Below are 21,904 nucleotides of genomic sequence, written 5' to 3'. Positions count from 1 at the left end.
GCTCGACAACAGGGATCAAATCGTCTACGTCTGAAGTTCCGTTTCTCTCACCTAGTAGTGAATTACTAGAGTTCTCCACCAGAACATGTAATATCAGCACCTTCCGTCGATATATTCGAAACTAAATCAGAAATTCGCAGTGTTACAAACTGCAAGAATTATTGTGGGTCGATAGACTTCCTATCCTTATTACTGAAGACTAAAAAATGAACTACTTGTCTCCAGTGTTAGGACAGCAGAAGAACTAGACGAACATCACTCATCACAATCAAAAATTCTGAAACAGCCCTTTTATTCCAAGATGTGACAGCAAGAAAATCAAGCAGCTAATCACATATACCTAGATATTCAGGCAAAAAAGACATCCGCGAGACAGACACTGAAGGTCTAAAATAATGCTTCACAGCGCCTTGTTCAATCGTTGAGCGTGTAGCGCGTTCAAATAGCATTTCAACGACTCTCAGTTTCGGTTTTCGGATTGTCCCGATCTTACGCTCACGTCATTGCTAATTGTTGTCAGTTGCTTTCACTACTAGATGTAAGTGCATTCTATATTCTTAGTGATTCCTCGTCTCACTTTCTTTAGATTTTTCAATAGATTTCTTTGGACGCTCCTCCATCACACAACGTATCATAGCATATTAGCATCTCATTAAAGGATTTACTCCCACGACAATTCCAGCCGTTTAGTCCATTTGCACATTACAAGCAATAGGATGGAAGAGACTGAACATGTTGCCCGGCGGCTTGACCGCATGTTAAAAAACAAAAAAATAGTATGTTTTGGTCTAGCCATCTTAATGCATCTTCTCAGGATGATGAGTCTGCGCTAAAATACCTTAGGAGATTGCGAAGCATCGAGATGACTCTGGAAATCTTAACAAAAACCGGTGTGGGTATAATTATCAATAAGATAAGAAAGGAGTCGGAAGATCCGGAGGTTGCTACATTAGGGAAAAACATGATCAAGCAGTGGAAAAAGCTTGTCCCAGGTAGGTGAATTTTGTGTCGAATCTATTGTCTTTTAAGATTCGTATTAATGAGATGTCTTGGAGCAACAATCTACCAGAACTACTTGCTAGTATCTTAGTTTTAACAGCTGTCGGGCGAAGATTGTTCCAATTTCCAGCGTTTGAATATTCTTATAGTTTTGTGGTGAAATGTACTGCATCATAAACAGATTGACTTGTCGTGCACTTAGAAAAGCGAATATTCCGTCATCTAAGATTTTTGTGCCTAATATATTTAGTTCGTTCCCGTAAGTCGCAATCGTAAGCGATTACAGTAATTTATGTCTGCCAAAAGAACCTATTTGTCATATTTATAGTGCAACTGGGTAAATGGAGCAATATCTGGCATACATTACGGACGACGTAAGATTACGAGAGCTGATCGTATTCTTTGTGCCTAAAACTTGATATCTGTCAATTCATTATGCGTTTCAAGATAAAAATGTAGCGAGGTTATTGTTTGTGAACAAACTAATAAAATCTAGGATTCTGAGTTTTAGATTTTGACGCAAAATTCATTCACCCTTTTGGTCAAATTACATTTTGGTGTTATAGCTGATTTCAATTCTTGACAAAAACCCTGGATCTTATTCCTTGACCGAAACTTATAACTCTAACTTCTAGTTTCTACACTTGACATGACTCAGTTCAATAGTCTCACTTCACAGACTAATGCCACATTCTAGTCTGGCCACCCCTTAGATTCCTGGTCACTCCCACACCAAACAATTTGACTTGTTGACATAGGCGGTAGTTGGACGTACGTAATGCATATCCCGACCACCTTGGTTGATGAAAATCGACCGCCTCATCAATTGATTTCCTAGTTATCTAGTCCTTATAATGCAATTGTTGGGCACACCCAAACCAGTGAGGCAACACTTTTCGTTTCTTAGGATGGGGTAAGGAACACACACAGTGTTGCTTTACTATCATTCATGGGATTTTAAAATATTCATCAGATACACGTCCGAGTACCCCGAGTCAGCACTCTAATAAGATATCAGTTTTGGAAATTCAGACAGTAATTATTACTCTTAGTAGCATATTCATAGCTTGAGTGATTAAAAACGGAGAAGGGTGATACTACATATCCGTATTTTTTGCGAATGTGGAATATTGCATCTAAAAATTGAAAGCACAAAGTGCCTGATAACATTTGGACATAGCTATCTTGGAGGGATTTGTGTGTACAGTGAGACTTATTGGCTGAGCATTATTGACATGGGTAAGTAGTTAATTGCCTCATAATATTGTCAGCTTTTAACTACTTAAGTAGCTGGGATAGTAAAGGGTTCAATGTGAAATGAAATTGGAAGGTAAACAAAGATGGTCCACTATTTTTGTTGATAATTACTGCAGCATATCGTATTAAGATATCATTAATATTAGTAGTAAAATCAAGTTGTTTGATTTTTTTATTATTCCGAATCCGCATATCTTTAAAGTATGTTACGCTTGCGTCAGGCTCACTTCTTAAAAGATCTTGTTTCTATTCCTCAGATAAAGCAGTTATTAACTTCGATGACATTCTTTTCCATTCCAGTGCCTAATATAATTATAGTGCTAAATCAGGGAACTATACAACATATTAGTTGTTACTAATATTAATCTTGAGAGGTGACTAACGAATCCGATTTATATTTTGATATATTTTAGACAAAAGTGAAGCTCCTGTATCTTGCACGAATACTGTTGGCAACAACAATAGTGACAATGGCAACAATAATGATAATAAACATTCACCTGAGTCAAATAGCTACAATGCCTGTGACGATGGACCACAGGAAGCCAAACGGTCTCGGCCAAGTGAAAAGAAGGAATCTACAGAAATATCGGGAAATGCAAGTCGTGGATTTTTTCCTGTCCACACCTTGACTACAACGGATCAAGTACGTTTAAAAGCCCGGGAGATGCTTCAATCAGCACTAGAAAGTGGCAGTAAGTGACAGTAGCAGACCTACACTGATTTTATTTCTTAGATATTCCTAGCGGTGCTTATGAAAGTGAGTTCCTAGCGATACGAATAGAAAGCTCCATATATGACCTTTTCAACAATACTGATCCCAAGTACAAACAACGAGTACGCACTAGAGTTATGAATCTACGCGATTCTAATAATCCCAATTTGCGACTTAATGTCCTAATGGGACACGTGAGTCCGGATAAACTAGCATCTATGACATCAGAAGTAAGTTTTTATTGTTTTGTTAGAAATCCATGTGTATATTTTTTCTCAGTAATCTACCATTTTGAAACTAACTTTACAGATCAGTAGATATCTTACCTAACTTGATTCCATCATCGAATTATACTCTTATCTTCTACAGTAGTGTGAACTGATCACTTTATAACATCTGACTGCTCACATTATGCGTAACTTTTCCTAAACTCTTTCATTTGTATAGTTTTCTCAATCTGTTCACAGAGTGTTTGAACTTGAGCAACACACCTAACTCATTTAGCTGGTTGATGTTTTACACAGATAGTTCAGTGACTGGTAATTTTTATTTATTTATTTATTTAAACACATATATATATTGGTACGAAAGGGCACCAGATACATATGCGCCACACAAAATAATGAAAGTAGGAAGAGAAGGGATGAAAAGATAAGGCGGACTGAAATGTACAACCAGAAGACTCTTTCAGTTAAGAAAGTTAGAACCACGCTTTATGTAGAAAGTAAAAGAAGGTTGCAGCAGGATCGCCACTGGCTTCTATTCTGAGCCATATCTGATAACGTCTCTAGCCACTATGTTGCACCATCTCTCGGACCCCAGCCAGGGAGTCGTGAAGGACCAACAGAAGCTAGCCCTTTGCAGCTTTCTTTCATGCCACGACACCATGTCATACACTGACCTCCTCTCCGCTTTTTCCAACCAGTCCCAGAGTCGGCAAATAATGCACGGCGTGGAAGTCTCTGGGACGACATTCATAGAACATGTCCAAGCCACCGAAGTCGGTGTTTCAAGATGGTGACACCAATTGAATTATCGTCTCTGCGCCCGAACACTCGGTACCGAACCTCTGCATTCCTAACATGGTGTTGCCACTGGATGTTAGCAATCCTTCGGAGACAACGATGATCGAACACAGACAATTGTATAACATCCTCAACTCGGAGAGGCCAGGTTTCACAAGCATAGAGCAAAACTGCTCTCACCAACGCGTTGTAGATCCGACCTTTTACAGCCAGACTAACATCACGAAGGCGCAAGAGATGGCCCAGATTGGCATTAGTCGCTTGGCTTTCACTATACGTGAATTTATCTCATCACCCACGCCACCATCAGCACTTATGTAGCTACCTAGATACACGAACTTCTCAACTACTTCAATCTGCTCACCATCCAGGGTGAGTACAGGATGAGAATCCTGCCAGTCTTGTAGGAGTACTTTGCACTTGGAGGGTGCAAAGCACATGCCGTACCTGCGGACACTGATTGCCAACTGATTAAGTGCGGATTGCATGCCTTGGGCATTATCGCACAGTAAGACAATATCATCCGCATACTCGAGGTCGAGAAGTTCTCCAGGCAACAGATCCACACCACCATTACTTACATCCATCAGAGCTGTTTCCAGGATGTCATCGATGGCAAAGTTGAAGAGGAATGGTGAGATCGGGCAACCCTGCCTAACCCCACTGCTCGAATGGAACAAGGGAGAAAGGTGGTTGTATGCCCTCACTCTGCCTGAGGTGTTCGTATACAGGGCCTTTAAGATGTTAATGAACTTCTCAGGCACACCCTTCTTCAATAGACAATCCCAGAGAACAGTCTTGTCCAACGAATCGAAGGCAGCCCTAATATCAAGAAACACTACGATTGTTGGCCTGCGATAAGTGTGACGGTGTTCTAACATTTGGCGGAGGGTGAAGATGTGATCAATGCATCCTCGACCAGAACGAAAACCAGCCTGCTCCTCGCGAGTCAATCGTTCTCGGGTTTTAAACAACCTACGAAGAATGACAGAAGCCAATAGTTTGGACGCAATCGGAAGTAGACTTATCCCCCGATAGTTGTTACAGGAACAACGTGAACCCTTTTTAAAGATAGGGACGACTATTGACTCATTCCATAATGTTGGAACACTTTCTTGCTCCCAAAACTTTGCAAACAACACAGTCAGTTCCTTAGCCAGAAAGTCACCACCATCTTTAAAAAGAGCCGGAGGTAAGTCATCTGGGCCCGGTGATTTGTAGCGCTTCAAGAGTTGGAGTTCCTTGCGGACTTCCGCCTCGTTTGGTGGATCAGTCGTCACCGGCCATGGGGGGCAGAACAAACTGGTTGATGTTGCCGGAGCAGCAGGCCAGTTGAACTGCCCTTCGAAAAATTCCGCCCATCATCCAAGACGTCGAGAGATGTTAGTGATTGGCATCCCATCATCCTCGTAGATTGTTTCACTGACACCAGACTTCTTTCTGCCAGTGGCTCGGATGAGTTGGAAGAGCTTCCGGCAGTTACCAGATGCAGCTGCTGCTTCCATCTCATTAGCACGCTCCGACCACCAGGCTTCTCGGTCCTTACGCAAGCTTTGCCCGATTTCATTACGTAACAGCCTTCGTTTGTGGTCAAACTCACGGTCACCCGGAGTAGACCGACGGGCTTCCATCAGTTGTAAGGAGCCAGAAGAAACCCAGTGCTTGTAAGCGGGACGTTTCGCGAAGCCGCAAGTGGCTTTACTCGCCATTTTCATGGCGTCGTGAAGATGCAACCAATGCTCATCTATACTTTTCGGTGAGATGGTAGCTAGCCTAGAGGCTAACTCCGCTCGATACTTACTTGCAACAGAAGTTGCAGCCAGTTTACTAACATCGATCCGTTGGTGGTGGTCAATCCTTCGGCCACTGAAAAGTAAGGTGAGATTGGCGCAGACCAGGGCATGATCAGACTCCAGATAGGTACTCCGAAAGGAGCGGCAGTCTTGTACACAACCACGCCAGCGGTAGCTGATCGCGATGTGATCAATCTGAGTCCAGGCTTGAGATGCAGAGGGAGGACGCCAGGTGGCACACCGGCGATGACTGTGCCGGAAGTTAGTGCTAGCCAGAAACAGGTTGTGGTCTGTGCACAGTTGCAGCGAACGGTCCCCGTTATCTGTCCTGCGACCAACAAGTCCCCATCGGCCACCTAAACGACTCTCTTCTGTGCCTAGACGCCCGACCTGAGCATTCAAGTCTCCGGCTAATACTACAATATCTGTCGAACGCGCTTTCTGGAGAAGAACTGTTAACTGGTGGTAAAACTCATCCTTGATTGCATCCGGGCTGCAATCTGTCGGGGCATAGGCGGAGATGACGAAAAGACACCGTTTCTCACGCCGGTTTCTTCTCACTTTGATGGAACTTTCTAATCTAACAGCACATAACCGACTGTTAATGGGGATCCAATCGATTAGTGCTGCCTCAGCCCTGGCGCTTAGTGCAACACCAACGCCTGCAAGACCAGATGAAGATGCCACAGAGTCCCCGGATAAGCGCACGTGAAACAAGCTTTTCGAAGCGACAGATGGAGAGCGAATTTGTAGTACTTCACTAGAGTCTTGAATACGGGTCTCGGATAGACAGCAAACATCAGCATTAAGACTTTCTAAAGACATAGCCAGCCCCATCTGTTGTCCGATCTGCATTAGTGTGCGAACGTTGAAGGAAGCCAGCTTGAACGGTGTACGCGGTTTCAGAAAGACTGCTTCAGTATTCATAATCGGTGGAAGCATTCACTTTCAACCAGACAGTGACTGGAGATCGTTTAGATAGGACAGAGTTTCCACCATGGGCAAGCTACTGCATAAGTTGGAAAGGAAGGATACACAATTTGAGAATAAAGGGAGTGAAAAAGCGACGTAGTAAATAATAATAATAATAGTAATAATAATAATAATAATGATAATGTAAATTGTCTTGCTTCTAGTGTGAGCGAGAATAGTATCGTCAATAGAATTCATCATTTCATTTGTGTGTGGGCTGTGATACTGCCCGGGTGCCCAAACCGAAGCAGGTGGTTTTCTTAGGGGGCCACACCCCGAGCATTTGACCTAAAGGTCTGATCCACAAGGCAGTGGAGCATCGTAAGGAGATGCAGTCCCATGGTAGCCGTTGACCAGCAGCAGGTTCATTCACCATTCGTTCCATCAGGATACTGGAGCCCATGTGCACCATTGGTTTGGAATCAGGGTTTTCCAACTCCCCTAGGTGGAACCTCCGTGTCCACCAACCCGGTTAAAGCGCCGGACATTCGCTTTTCGTCCTCTCACTTTCGTAAACAACACCCCCGCCACGAGAAGGCAGTGAGTAGGACTTCCCTGACAGAGGCTATATATTCGCGTGGCCATGTGAGAGCATTTCGAGAGGGAGAGTGGGCTCTCCCCACTCTCGGCCGTACCAGGGCATTTGGGGGCATTTGGGTAATTTTAAAGCAGTCGCAACGTAGAGCCCGGTACGTATGTAGATCAGTTCAAGTTGCCATACCTATTTAGCACAGAGATGACATTGTCAGGTGAAATCCAAAATTATCAGAGGTTGTAACAGTACCAGTGGTAATTGAAAGGATTAGACGTCGAAGATAAAATTCAAGAAAATATAAGTTAGTGGAATAAAAACAATAAAATTATGTGGAACTCAAAAATAACTTTGGGTGCTATTAGAGGTATGAGGACGATTGTTACTTCCCGGCTGCCCACATCATGGAACTATGTTTTGCTGACGCTTACTAGTGAATAACCACTGGGTCTCTGTCAAAATGTCCATTGAAATGTCAAAACTATCCTTTTTCTGTATCATTTATTTCGCAACTTCAATTTTTATAAACTTAATTATTTGAAGGCTTATCAACTCACTTTGCAAATTTGAAGCCTACTTTGGTTTAGTATTGCTAATTGTCTTCCAATGAACATGTACTTAGTTAGTTGTCTGTTTAAAGTTTGTTGGTTAGCGTTACGTCAGTGATATCTCGTGCCCTTTATTATCTATTCAGTATTCGTCATAGAAGTACCACTTTTAAAAGCATCGTATGATTTTGGTCAGTTTTAGGATCCTTTGGATAGCTACGGAAGCAAACTTGCTACATTTTTGAGCTATCTGCATTCAGTCGTAAGACGTGGTTTCTCACACATAAATCAAACTTAAACCTTTCACAACTATACCGACGCTACCACAGTATTAATGTTATCTAAGACTACCATTGACCATTATGTTGCACTTTAAAAGGGTTGATCGGATCAATCAAATAACCATCTAGGTACACTTACTTAAAAGTAGGTTATTACATACTGTCACTTCACTGGATGTGTTTTTACGGTTTCTAATATATGTAACATACACTTCAGGAGAAACATCCGGCGGTGGTAAAGGAAGAGGTTTTACAAGTTTCTTTTGTGTGCATATCTCTTGTTTTTTCAAATATGTAGCGAATGCCTCGGCAACGCTAAGAAAACGAAAGCTCACTGTCCTTGGTAGTTTTCTACTCACTTTATAAATGACAGGATGCCGAGTCCTCTTTGGTCAAATGACTTATGTCCACATGGTGTTCGATTATAGAGCTTCCCATTGAGCCATTGTCGCCTCTTTTCAATCAAGCTGGGTAATGTTATCGAACTCTTGGATGAAATGCACATTGAACGACCTATATTACCTGGCTCCGCAGGAATAGATTATTTGATAAACTCACATGGAATTGGTCAAGTGAGTTAATTCATCCTTGAGATTATTGCTAAACATCGGTCGACTGGACAAAACTTATTGCAAGGTTGCTGCGAAGAACGTTCTATTGAGAGTCAGCAATTATTCTCTTCAGGATATCTTTATTTATTTCGCTTCACTGTTATTGCCATTGTTATTATTTTGAAAAAGATGTCTAGATTTACGGTTGTACAGCTCTGAAAATGAATTCGCCAAAAAGAGAACTTATCGCTAAACTAATCTCCCTTAGATAATATGACATAAACTGATAGGCTATACTAAATGAATACCCGTGATTTCCAAGTACGTTATCTAGTTTCTTTTTCTAAATAATCCAATAATTTATTATCACAATATTATAGTGCACCCAGTCTATCATGCATTCACAACAAGTATTTGAGGTCATTAAAATATTTGTATGCGTACATCCACAAGTTATCAAAGTGGCACAATTTTTCAAGTCCGTTTTTATAAGTGTTGCTCTTGTTATTAAATGTAAGTTTTTGATAGGTTTGGTTTAACTTTTTAGTGACATAGAATGTTGATCGATTGAAGTGAACTAACACGTTGTGACCAACTAATTGACAACTAATCACGAGATACGGTCCCCTGACTTGTTACAATAGCCTAATAATCTGTTCTATCTCTACTGAGTCAACCAGTGGTCATCAATATTCAGTCTATTCGGGTTTTTTTGTAATGCTCAGTATTGATCATCCAACTAATTATTTTCAGAACCAAGTATACATGAAATCCACTTTATTTTCCTGAATCTGTTCATTAAAATCAAACAATAATACCATGTATGAAAGTTAGATCTATGTTGTTTACGAAAGCTGCATGCACCAATTCAGAATGATCAAACGAATAGTAACAGAAGTACTAGTAGTAGTCGCTTAAATAAAGTAGGACCTTGTGTTGTTTCCTAACGAGGCTTGCGTCAGTAATGCTTTCGACTAACTGTTATGGAACATCTATCGATCAACATTTTACCCACTATTTTTAACCAAAACATGCCTAAAGCTAATTCAAAACCCTCCTACGCTACAATTTAATTTCAGTAGGATACGTAAAAATTCTCTAAGTTCCTTATTTATTAATTTGTTTGTGTAGGAGATGGCTAGTAAAGAAATGAAAGAACTTCGTGAGAAATATACTAAAGAAACTATAGAAGACCATCAAATGGCTGTAACTGGTGGTACAGAAACTGATTTATTACGATGTGGAAAGTGTAAGCAAACCAAGTGTACATATAATCAGGTTAGTTGCCTTAAATTAGTTATTCTCAAATAAAATTTGGAAATAAAAGTCATCACCGATGACAGTAGGTGATGATCTTGTTGTGTCACAAATTAACTGAAATTGTAAGTGCAGACCATTAGGTCCGAAGTGAGTGATCTAGAGGTTGTAAACTCATTGCATGGCCCGAAATTTCTGTACCTAAGCTCCTTCGGAGTTATGAATGTACATTGCTAAGAAGTCTCAGATAAGGACAAAACAGACAGACAGTGCCCTCTTCGATCGCTGATGTCAATTAGTAATATAGCCATATTCACGTTAAACTAAGTTACATATTATACTCGACTGAATACGAGATTATATAAAAGTATTTGTTTTTAATCGCAACTCATATTCTATAATTACTTGTTATATTAAAGAAAATCTGTTCGTCGCATAACTGTTGTGCGTTTACTAGTAGTTAAATGCGTTTTTCAGTGGTGCGTTCTTGTTGATGCTTAGCTTTACTTCATTTCGGTTTAGTGAAAAAAATATAGTAATTATTTCTGTTTCTGTCCATAATTCATTATGCATGAATTCTATCTTCCTTCGCAATTATCTTGTATATTTTGTCATCCGCTTTTTGACTGTATCATGTTATTGTATGAAATGTTTCTAAATAAAACATTCATTCCCACTAAACATTTTTTATGTGAATGTTTTCCTATGTTCTGTTATTTCGATCTAAAAAGTGATAAGTGCGAGTCGATCGGTAGTCAGCACATTTTTCCAATATCACATTTATTGGTGGTATAAAAACTGCGGTAAATATGTATCTGCTTTTTATAGGCACTGGTATATTCCGTTTATGCTATCCTTTGCTACCAATTTATTCATGCAGCTCACATTTTAATTAAAACCGTCACAACATGCAGTATCATTTTATTTACTTGAGACGGTAGGATTTAGTCATTTGTATCTTCCCTCAGTTTGTGTTATATTCTTTTAGAAACATATATACTTCCTCTTTCCGTAGGTCCAAACTCGTAGTGCAGATGAACCAATGACCACTTTTGTCTATTGTAACAATTGCGGCCACCGTTGGAAAGTAAGTCCCACTTAATTGCTTCGTCATAATTTCACATTTTTGGACCATACTCTGGGTGGCTTATTTATATTAGTCTCAGTAGATTCCCCTAGTTATCTCGTGCACTCTCAATGAATACTTCTTTACATGGAGAAATTTTAATATACTTTTGTTGCTTAGTCGAAGCTTTTCCGAACGAATGTCTACTAAATGCAATCCTAACTTGTAAAATATCTCGAGCTATAAATTTTCACAACTCCGATGATGTAATGACGTTATTCGTCATGTTTATTCCAAAACTGTTAAGCTTAAAATCTAACTGGTGTTGTTATTGGGTTGTAGTGCTGCTACATGACCAAGAATAATCCAGCACTGTTGGTTGTAAAGAGCGTTCTTTTATGCTTGAAATACAACCAGTCTGTGTAAACGAAATTTACAAATTGATCTAATTTCCTATGGCGGTTACGGTCTATTTCACATTTATCGACCCATTATCATGTAAATAACTGTTGTTGAAGATTCAATAGATTATTACTGCCATTAATTCCAAATCTTTTCACAACACTGATATCACTAAGACCCCATGCCAAAATCTAATTTCCGTTATAAGCTCGAAATCTATGGTTAGACCACTTTTTCTATGTTCTTAAATGCCATTCTCTGAAAAAAACACTTAGCGAATACTTTCGGAGTCCCAACTTGTGCTTGTTTTTATTCCTACCAATTTCGAACTTTGAATGTATGTAAACAAGTAGTTTCTCATTAAAGACAATTCAAGATAGTTCGTAGGAACTAGTTTCATGACTTAATAAAGTTGAAAGTAAAAGTGGACGACAATGTGAATATCATATAATTACCGCAAAAAGTAAAGTAATTGAATAACTTATTTTTTGCATAGTAAGATCGGGTTGTATTAACTCCTCAAAGTCTGTTTTTGTATATTATATCATGATTTAAAAAAAACAGCTATGTCACTGTTCAGGTTCCTGGATCCAAGCAGTTGTTTTTCCGAAGGAGCTGACTATCTTCAAGCTTGTTGTCTAAAAGCTCAGTCCATAAAGCAATTAAACGACGTTGGGGAATGCATTTCCATAGTATCCGATGACTAGGTGAACGTAGATTATTACTCTATTTCCAACCAAAAGTCAAAACGATGCTTATATATTCGCCAGTAATAAGGAGTTTAACGCAAAACAGAAATCTGTTGTCATTAAGTCGGTGTTCATTAGCATGCATACTCGTGAGCCGATTTATTTACAACCAGACATTAATTGATCATCTAATCACTTTTTCAAGTAAGTTGTCTATCTGTTTTTCTTGTAATTATAACATTGTTTACACCAAGCATTTGAAAATTTGTTTTTCTAACAGTTTTGCTGACAGCTCGGAAAAATCATTGTCCAATCACACTTATGTACTAGTTTTCTGCTGCGAGATTTAATTAGATTGTTTCAATGTGAACACTATTACTAAAGAAGAAAGTAGAGAAGAAATATGCATCTTCGTTTTCGACCTTATTCATTCTCAAAAACCGGTTTTTTTTTAGGAAGAAATAGACTGTCAGAGTTGGACAAAAAGATCAATGATGTCCCTTTATCTTTTTTCTTGCGATTTGTTGTCGTACATTGTCTGTCTGAATATATCTGAAACTTGTGTGTAAATATTATGCATGTATATGTTGGTGTATGTAAATCGCTCTACATGAAAATGTCAGTTTTGTTACATAAAATAGTTATAATATACTTTGGTAAGAATGTATAGGGAAACAGTTTTCCACTGAGATTGTCAACCTGTAAAGTTGCTACTATACTCCTAGTGTATATTTTACCGCTTTATGTAACAATAATCGTTACTCTGTTTTTAAGTTCCCATTGTATTAAAAAACCATGATTTATTCATATATATTATCTCTGTAATTTTTTTGCTTTAAGACTGTTCATCATTAAAGTAATCTTCATTAATTCGTCTACAATATTGCCCTTCCTATAGCAGCTTTAAATTGTACACAAATAAAATGGTATTACTTGTTTTAATCCGTATTTCAGAGTAATATAGTAAGTTATGGCTAATCAAAGCTCTGCCAACATAGTATCTGTTTTATCTGTTAGAGTATGGTCTAGACCGATTGTTTCATCCACCTAGTCATTCAAACGCTATGTAGAACCTGGCATACTTGTGCATCGGTTTAAGTTACCACACCATATTAATGTAGGGTGATGCCAGAGTTGTAAACTTAATAGCAATATCAGTGGTGGCAGGAAAGATTCGGCATAAACAATATGATTCTAGAAGATATGAATTTATGAGATAAAAAAGTACAAGATAATTTCAAAGCTCGAATTCTGTGATAAGACAAAGATTCCCGTTTAATAAACATAAGTTAACTGAAGAGTGAGACGACTAACTCATTTATCCTTCACAAATCAAAACTCTGTCATCTATATCTTATGACTATTGGCTTGTGAAATCATTTTTATCATAATGGAGCATTTATCTTGTGTTTTATTTGACCAGCTACATATATTTGATCTACCACTAATTGATTCATTCGATAAAAAGTTTATGTAATCTTTCATGAGTATAGAGATCTACAGTATTTATTAATTTAAACAACTGTCAGTGAAATAGTTATGTTGCCCTCGTGAATACTGCAGTTTGTTTGCTAGATGCAAAGCTGAATTAAGAGATTAAATTCATACATTAACTATTCGTTGTGTACTAGAAAAGCAGGATGTAAAAATAAATAAGTTAATAAAACTGCGAAACTACTGATTATAATCCTAATACAGATTTTAGACTTGGGGTCAAGGTAAAGATGGCAAGTTGGTTGGTAAAGTAGGGAATATCCACCGAATGTAGTGGTTGGGATACGTATTATGTATACCAAACCACAACGGAAGCGTGTTGATTGCTGGTGTAAGAATTTGTTAGGAGAAAGCTAGAGTCAAACAGGTAGGTGGTTAAAGTTATGAAGCTATAACTTAATGACTGGAAGTTAAGTGCTTAAGCCTTTTAGTCACAACGACTTGAACATTCAGTAGAAAACAATATTAAAGACCAATTTTTTATCATCCATATTGTCGCGTAACCTGAATCTCTGTTTGTACTGTTAGTATCCTGAATATGTAGAAAATGCAGGGTAGGGTATACCAAGTGGGAAAATATAGAATTATTAAGACTTATTCTTAGATCAAATAAAATGCACACTGTCCGCAAGTATCTATAAAAAAGTACTAAAGTGTAAATAACAAATTTACTTCATTATAACGTATACCGAGCACTTAGAAAACCTAAGGAAATGTATCATAAGCTTACCACGTTATTTTGTGATTTTTTTTTAAATGACAGCTGTCCAAACATCGTTTTATCTACTGTTAATCAACTTTTGAAGAGTGGCTGCCATAAAATCTGATAAGCTTTCAGTTTACACTAAATATTACATTAACATCTGACAATTTTACTCCCGTTTGTCGAGGGATTAGTATTTTAATTAAAAATCCCTCTTACGAGTTTCTGGTTGGTAATCAATCTCATGTTATTTAATCATTAATGATAGTGGAAGCATAACTACTAAACGTACAATGTTGTTATTAAATTACGTGAGTTGTCAATTTTAGTGTATTGTGTTGAAAGTTAAGCATTCTACCAATTAGTTGAAAACAAATTATAAAAATCTATCTAACTAAAATACTGACTAAAGACACTGTATTGACCACCTGCGAATGAAAACAAACCACTACCAATACTTTTCTTACTAAAACAAAGTTTAAACATTTAATAGTCAATATGCTTCATTTATAGTTTTATTATCAGTTTAGTCTGCTCATTTATACATAACATTAAAGAGAATAGTTACGCAAATAAACAATTCACTCTAAATGATCAACTTGTAAGTTATTGACGTTACGAGTTTTTTCATTGAATAGTGTCATGTTACATAGTTCTTAGTCCTGATCGAATTCTGCCGGTTAAATTTACCTAGTGGCCATTAAAGATTACATGTCATTGGTTGTTATTTCACAATAAAGGATCAATATGCTGCGTTTGAAGAGATTATGAGATCATCTAAAATCAGCGACACAACGACGAGAGAAGCTTAACAATTCCGTTGCGTCTCAACCCCGCTAACTAGAGTCAGATGACTTGGTTCAGGTGAAGGAGAGGTATATTCCCTAAGTAGCCAGAAGCACTAACAACCAATGACAACTCAAGCGCATATATGCAGCATAAAAATGCCATAGTGCAATAAAATAATAAAAAAGGGAATGAACTAATGACCTTTAAGGCCCTTTCAAGTGGGAAATACAAACTGAAGGTAAAAATAGGCGCTGTTGGCACGAAAACTAGAAATTCAAACTTCTAAATTAAAGTTACAAAAATAAGACCTTTATCAAGTGACTTCTGATGACCTAGCATCCCCAACACAATAGGAGCGTCACAGTCCGTATTCAAGCTATTCGTGCTATTGATTTTGTCAGTGAGTAGTATTGATTCATATCTCTGGGGTAGGGGCTCCAGTTTACCAAGGATTAAAACGCTGCTATGCTAATAAATAGGAACTATCACCAACCCCTATCTAGGAGCTTTAATGCCAGCTGTACCCGATCATGGACCTTTGTTTGTTACTAGTGTGATAGTTGACTAAGATAGATTTTGAGTAGTAACCGGTTAATGTTAGACTTATTTAGTACAGGATAATGTGCATTTAATTGTGCATATTTTCTTCATGATGCAACATTTGAAAAGCTTTCGTATATTCTATGCATGACAACGTACAACTCATACCAGTTATGTTTTATTTTTTAGAGAGACATAACTATTTTTCTATTCAGTTCTCATTAAGGAAATAGTAGTGAATTAACAATAGTAGAATTCGGATTACGTAATGGTGATTGAGCCTATCATAATGGCGGAATCCGAAACATTTTTCAATCATTCTGGCAACTAACAATCAATTGATAGAATACGAACAACTTACGAGATAAATTTACTGAGGCAATTCAAAATTCGTCACGTCTATCAAGGATTCTTTATGGTAAACTTCGTTAAATATTATGGATGGTTTTGTATTGTATTCGATGGACTAGCGATTAGTTTACTTTTAAAAAATACGACAAATGCAACATAGTACTTGCAAGTAGCAAAATCACTTAGTCAAAACTTCCAGGTATATGGAGTTATGCTCTAAATTTGCTTATACTCAGAATGAACTATGCTACCAATGTGAAAACAATGTGCAGCTCTAAATACCGTGTTCATTTTGAATGAGTCATGTCCAGGGACTTTCCCAAAGCAAGGGAAGTATTTCCTTATATACTTGTAGAAAATACCTCGCATGTCTCTTTTTGTATATATGTTAAATTAAACATTTGTAATTATGGACAATGTCGATTGGTAAACCGCTCTCACATTTGGCTTTGCGTTCATGTTCATTTCTGTCTAATAAAATTCGACCTAGTAGCCCTTGTACTACTTGGATTCGACGATAAGAAAGTTTCCTAATTAAGCAGATCGGCCGATTTGTTTTTATGTAATAATTCACTAATATCAACTTTAGTCTGCTTGATAGTGATCATTTCAATAAACTATTTGTTTCCAGATTAGTTTCATCTTGTTCTTTAAATACATTCAATCATCCGCACTCTCATAACATCTGAGCTTTTTTTGATTCAATGGAAATTATAACGCAAGCAGTTTAATCAATTTTGTATACACATTAAGCTTTAGATCTCTTGAGGAACTTTGTCAGTATTCTTTTCATGGTGAGAGACCTATGCTCCACGAAGGGTAACAGGCGTAAGCAAACTGATATTACAATTCCTTCCATAAACACCACGTATTTCTGTAGTAATGTACCCCCGGCTATTTCGTACTTTGGAAGCGTAGTTTTCAAAAATGTTGAATAAAGTGGGAAGTTCATTACGGTAGAAACGTTTACATATATAGGATAAAACTGTTAATTGTAAACATACATTAAAAAATGCTTCTGACTGATACTTGAGAAATTCCATTCAATTAGAGGTAATTCAGTTGAAATTCTCATGGATAACCTGAACATAAGAGAAAGTGAATGTGTTATTTAATATTTCGTCAGAAATCAAAGTGTAATGTCAAGTTTTAAAATCTGACATTAGTGTTTTGCGTTATCCTAAGAAATATGATTCTACCATGAAATATTTTTTAATGTGTATTGATTAGTAGAAACCAGTTATTTTATCTCCGATTCTCTGCATTACGCCATAAAATCTTCCGGTAATTATTCGTTAAACAATGTTTCATACTTAGGATTTCAACCAGAAATGTGCTTAGAACATGTTTCAAAGTCATTTAAACTTGACTTGAAGTAGTTTGGGGAGACAATTACTTACGCCTGTTACTCCTCGCGGAGGAGCATAGGCCGCCCACCAGCATTCTCCATCCAATTCTGTTCTGGGAAATCCTGCCCAGTTGTTCCCAGTTACTATTTATTCTTTTGATGTCTGCTTCCAATTCCCGACTAAGTGTGTTCTTTGGTCTTTCTCTTTCCCGTTTCCCTTCAGGATTCCAACTTAGCGCTTGCTTCGTGATGCATCATGATGATTTCCTCAATATGTGTCCTATCCACTTCCAACGTCTTTTCCTAATTTCCTCTTCAACTAGAACCTGGTCTGTTCTCTCCCGAAGTAGGCTGTCGCTGATGGTATCCGGTCAACGGACATTCAGCATCTTGCATAGACAATTGTTTATAAACACTTATACTTTACTGATGATGGTTGTGGTAGTTCTCCAAGTTTCAGCTTCGTACAGTAGAACTGTCTCGATGTTGGTATTGAAGGTTCTCACTTTTATAGTTTGACAGGTGTTTTGAGTTTCATGTGTTCTTTAACTGTAGGAATTCTGTCCTTGCTTTGCCAATCCTCACCTTTACGTTTGCGTCAGGTCCTTCACGTTCGTCGATGATGTTACCGAGATAAGTGAAAGATTCCACCTCTTCCAGAGCTTCTCTATCAAGTGTGATTGAGTTGGTGTTATCTGTGTTGTATTTGAGGATCTTGCTTTTTCCCTTGTGTATGTTGAGGCCTACTGGTGCAGAGGCTTCCGCTACACTGTTTGTCTTGACCCTCATTTGTTGGTATGTGTGGTATAGAAGGACCAGGTCATCTACGAAGTCTAAATCGTCTAGCTGCATCCAAGCTGTCGATTGTATTCCGTACCTCCCCTGAGATATCGAGGTCTTCATAAACCAGTCAACCACTAGAAGGAAGAGAAAGGAGGATAGTAAGCAACCTTGTTTTACTCCGGTCCTCACTTGAAATGCATCTGTCAGCTGTCCTCCATGCACGACTTTGCACTGTAGTCCGTAGTATGAATTCCGAATGATTATCGATCAACTGGAACCTGTCTTTATCAGTCAAACTTTAAACACTTGATTCAGTCGTTAAAATTTTTGTCTCATCCCACTAATTTTTGTGATTAAACATTTACATAAATTGAACAAGCGAGTATGCTTATGAACTTATTTTGAAAAGAATAAGGCTTATCCAATTTTATTTGAATCAGGTATCCAGCTGAGTGTACTTACAAAAAGACTTTTAATCACCGATACGAGAAATAAATCAAGTGCTCGGTACGTATTTTTCTGAATCGATTCGATGACTAAACAATCAGTTCTCATCATGGAATGACTTCAATTGGTTTACAATTAATTATCAGCCAAATAGACAAACAACGTCTTCAAAACTGAACTAATCTATTCAATTAACCAATCGGACAATTAAACAATATTATCCTTTTCTCAATAAGTAATGCTACGTATACTAACTTGCATTGATCTTACTAGCTCATTAGCAAAAAAGCTTTTATTTTAAATCAGTTTTACCATCATCTTGCTGAGAAAGATTTTTACAGTGTTTACAGCCACTTAATTCATATCCTCGGGTATAAATCATAAGCAAAAGACTTTAGTATTATTTTCGAAAAATAAGTAATTAACTGTTGGAACCCCTTGGTAGTTCCTCGAAAAAGTTTCCCAGTGCAAAGAAAATGCTGAACATTCTTCGGCCAATCACCGCTCTTTGAAAACTTACAAGGAAAATCTAAAAATGCTTAATTATGGTTTTCTCACACCGATTTGACGATTATCGAGTGTGTTAGGAAATTTAAAATTTCTCTATAAACTTCTAGAATCTCAAAATCATACATATTCACAATAATAATATCTTTTTCTGAGCATAATCTGACCTCCAAAATAAGACTTCGTTCAGACTTTTCACAGTCTGTTTTCTGTTCATGGCTCATGTGTAGCTTACTTCTTACTTGAAAGCGAATCGGGATTTCCTGACTGTATTCATGTAAAAGGCTTATCAACAATACAATACAGACTGTACTACCGAAAGTCCTTCTAGTTTACTTATCAATTAAAACTTAAACCTGAACTTACTGTCTTCTCTCTATTTAGAACTGCATTTTGCATTGAACAAATAATACTGAATAAAGCGATTATTATTATTAATCTGTACACTAGTCTAAGGACACAGAATTTCGTGTGCACTATTTGGGTGTTAATTGGTTAGAGGTATTCGATAGGCCTAGGTATTTCCTAGTTGGTTCAGTAACGTAGTTTCCAGTCCCATAGAAGACATCAGTTCCCTCGAAACTACAGATATCCTACGTTATTAATTTCGAGAAAACCTAGATCAAGGTATTCCTGCCGACTGCTTACAACTGTAAAGCATAGTTCTCTCGATAAAACACTGAATATAGCAAATATAACATTTAGTTCTACAGGACAAAATAAATGTATCATTCTATTTTAAATTTTTGTCGTCATTTACAAACATTGTTAATTTACAAAGAATCATATCGTCAGTAAACAGACTTCAAATAATCGAATGTTAGCTTAGTAGTATAGGTTATCTGAGACTTGTAAGAAGCTTTACAATTAAATGAGTATGGTATATTTTAGTTACCAAGTTTTATTTTCGTGCTAATCAATATTTATATTAAAAAAATTCTAAATGTTTTGGGGGAATAGAAATAACTATTAAATGAGTTTCGTTTGAAAATACATTAGATCAAATTAAATCTGTTCCAAACTTCACATCTAAAAATTATTGATATGATAAGTTGTAAACTAAGAGGGACTACAACTGTTTTGCTCTAGTATGGAACTTCAGAAGTGGTCATCGATGTCACCCTAGTGCCTGCTGGTTTTTGATAGTCGTTGGACTGAGATCAATCCGTGATGCAAACTATAAAACCCCGCAATTCCAGCACACCGTTTGTTGTGACAGGAACTGATAACTAGCTGATGAGCAATACCATACTATCCTCTCCATAGTTCTGAAGAATTGATTATACAGAATACAGTGGAAAGTGATTTTACTACAAGTTGACTGACGGATATTTCAGTAATACATTATCGACATTTATTCAGTGAAATAAATGCTACATAATACAATAACAATACCATAAAAATGTTGACTCATCTGTGCTATAGGAACTGTGATCTACAAGACTTGGTGTTTTTGTGCATAAACGTTCTTGTGGTGGACCAAAATGTATGATAACCAAAAATTAGCAACAAAAATATTATGTCTATAGTTTATGTAACAATTAACAGTTAATAGGTTAATTACACACACAAATAACAAAATAAGGGACGTTACTTAAGTCTTCAGGCTATTGCGTGTTCGGCTGGGTTTGGTCCAAATAATCCACAATTATAAAAAACTAGTAATCCCAATATGGACGATATAGATCCAGTAGGTTTACCAAGCGTAGAATTCAATAAGAATGTCACAATTGTCTATAAACGTAGATGGTATGCAATTAATATTTCATTTAACATATTAGCAGACATAGCAGAACGATGCAGATGTGAATTAGAGTGTATTTAATGAGGAGCAGTAACAGTGTCACGATATGTTGTACTCAAAACGGAAGGAAGTCGAATTACAAGCGTTCAAAGTGAGACACTTAAACAACAAGTACAATTGTTTAATGCTTAATGTACAGAATATGAAAATACATGCGAAAACTATGAAAAATTATTTACAAAATAGGTTTTAAGGTTCTATCTCTACATTCTCCATGCATGTAACAGTTCATTGATCAAATACCTTAAGGTTATAACAGTGTCCATTGTAAAGTAAATTATACCAATATATTCAAATAAATGTTATGCATTTTCTTACACTCAGTGATGATTTTTAACCACATTGTAGAGCCGTCGATGAAACTTCATTAACTGTAAAATGTTCTATTAGAAATATTTTAATTAACTTCAGTGAAAGTAACGTTACCTTTTATTTGACCAGACATTTTCTAGACAAATAAACAGGAACCATATATAATAAAATATGACAGTGTTATCATGTCCTCTGAAGTTAATTAAGATTATTGATTAAATAGTTATCGTTGTTCCGTATCGTCTCAAAATGTTTAAATCAGTTTCACCAGAGTGTAAAAATTAAATGAAGATTATACGCATTGAGCTATTTATGCAACTAATCCTTAAACGAATACTTAGGTGGAAAATCTGTTCATAAGCAAACTTTTAGTAATAAATTTACCGAAAGTTAAATGTCAGATTTGAAAGGGAACCATATAGATTGCTACGAATATTATATTTTAGTAGGTATTAGAAGCTATCAAAATTAGTTGATGGGCTTTTCAATATAAAGTTTATCAGTTAGGAAAGCCGGTATGACTTCCAAAATAACTGAATTACCCAACAGATTCACATAGCTCACTGCTTATGTCCTATCCAAACAACGACGTACGCCAGTTTTAAATGATCATTTTACCTTTAAATAGACAGCAAATCATCTCGAAAGTTTTGCATTTTTACTTTAAGCGTTCGGATGACTTATATTTGGCTAGCGTCTTCTTTAAACAGACATATTTCATCTGTCTGTTGTTAGTCAG

General features: G+C 37.0%; 1 protein-coding gene across 1 annotated transcript; it reads left to right on the top strand.

Annotated features, from left to right (window-relative positions):
- Nucleotides 1–422: 422 nt before the first annotated feature.
- Smp_007660 (putative transcription elongation factor s-II) lies at nt 423–12,957 on the top strand. The gene is made up of 8 exons (XM_018800131.1): nt 423–538; nt 587–776; nt 815–992; nt 2,670–2,951; nt 2,993–3,201; nt 9,805–9,951; nt 10,946–11,017; nt 12,368–12,957. Exons 2-8 carry the CDS (start codon nt 717–719, stop codon nt 12,374–12,376), a joined length of 957 nt encoding a protein of 318 aa, XP_018653975.1. The 5' UTR covers nt 423–538; nt 587–716; the 3' UTR covers nt 12,377–12,957.
- Nucleotides 12,958–21,904: the final 8,947 nt, after the last annotated feature.

This window comes from Schistosoma mansoni, chromosome W (genome assembly GCF_000237925.1).
Source record: "Schistosoma mansoni strain Puerto Rico chromosome W, complete genome".
In the NCBI taxonomy this organism is placed as follows: Eukaryota; Metazoa; Platyhelminthes; class Trematoda; order Strigeidida; family Schistosomatidae; genus Schistosoma; species Schistosoma mansoni.
Note: the sequence above shows the minus strand (reverse complement) of the source record. Positions and strands in the feature narration are given on the sequence as shown.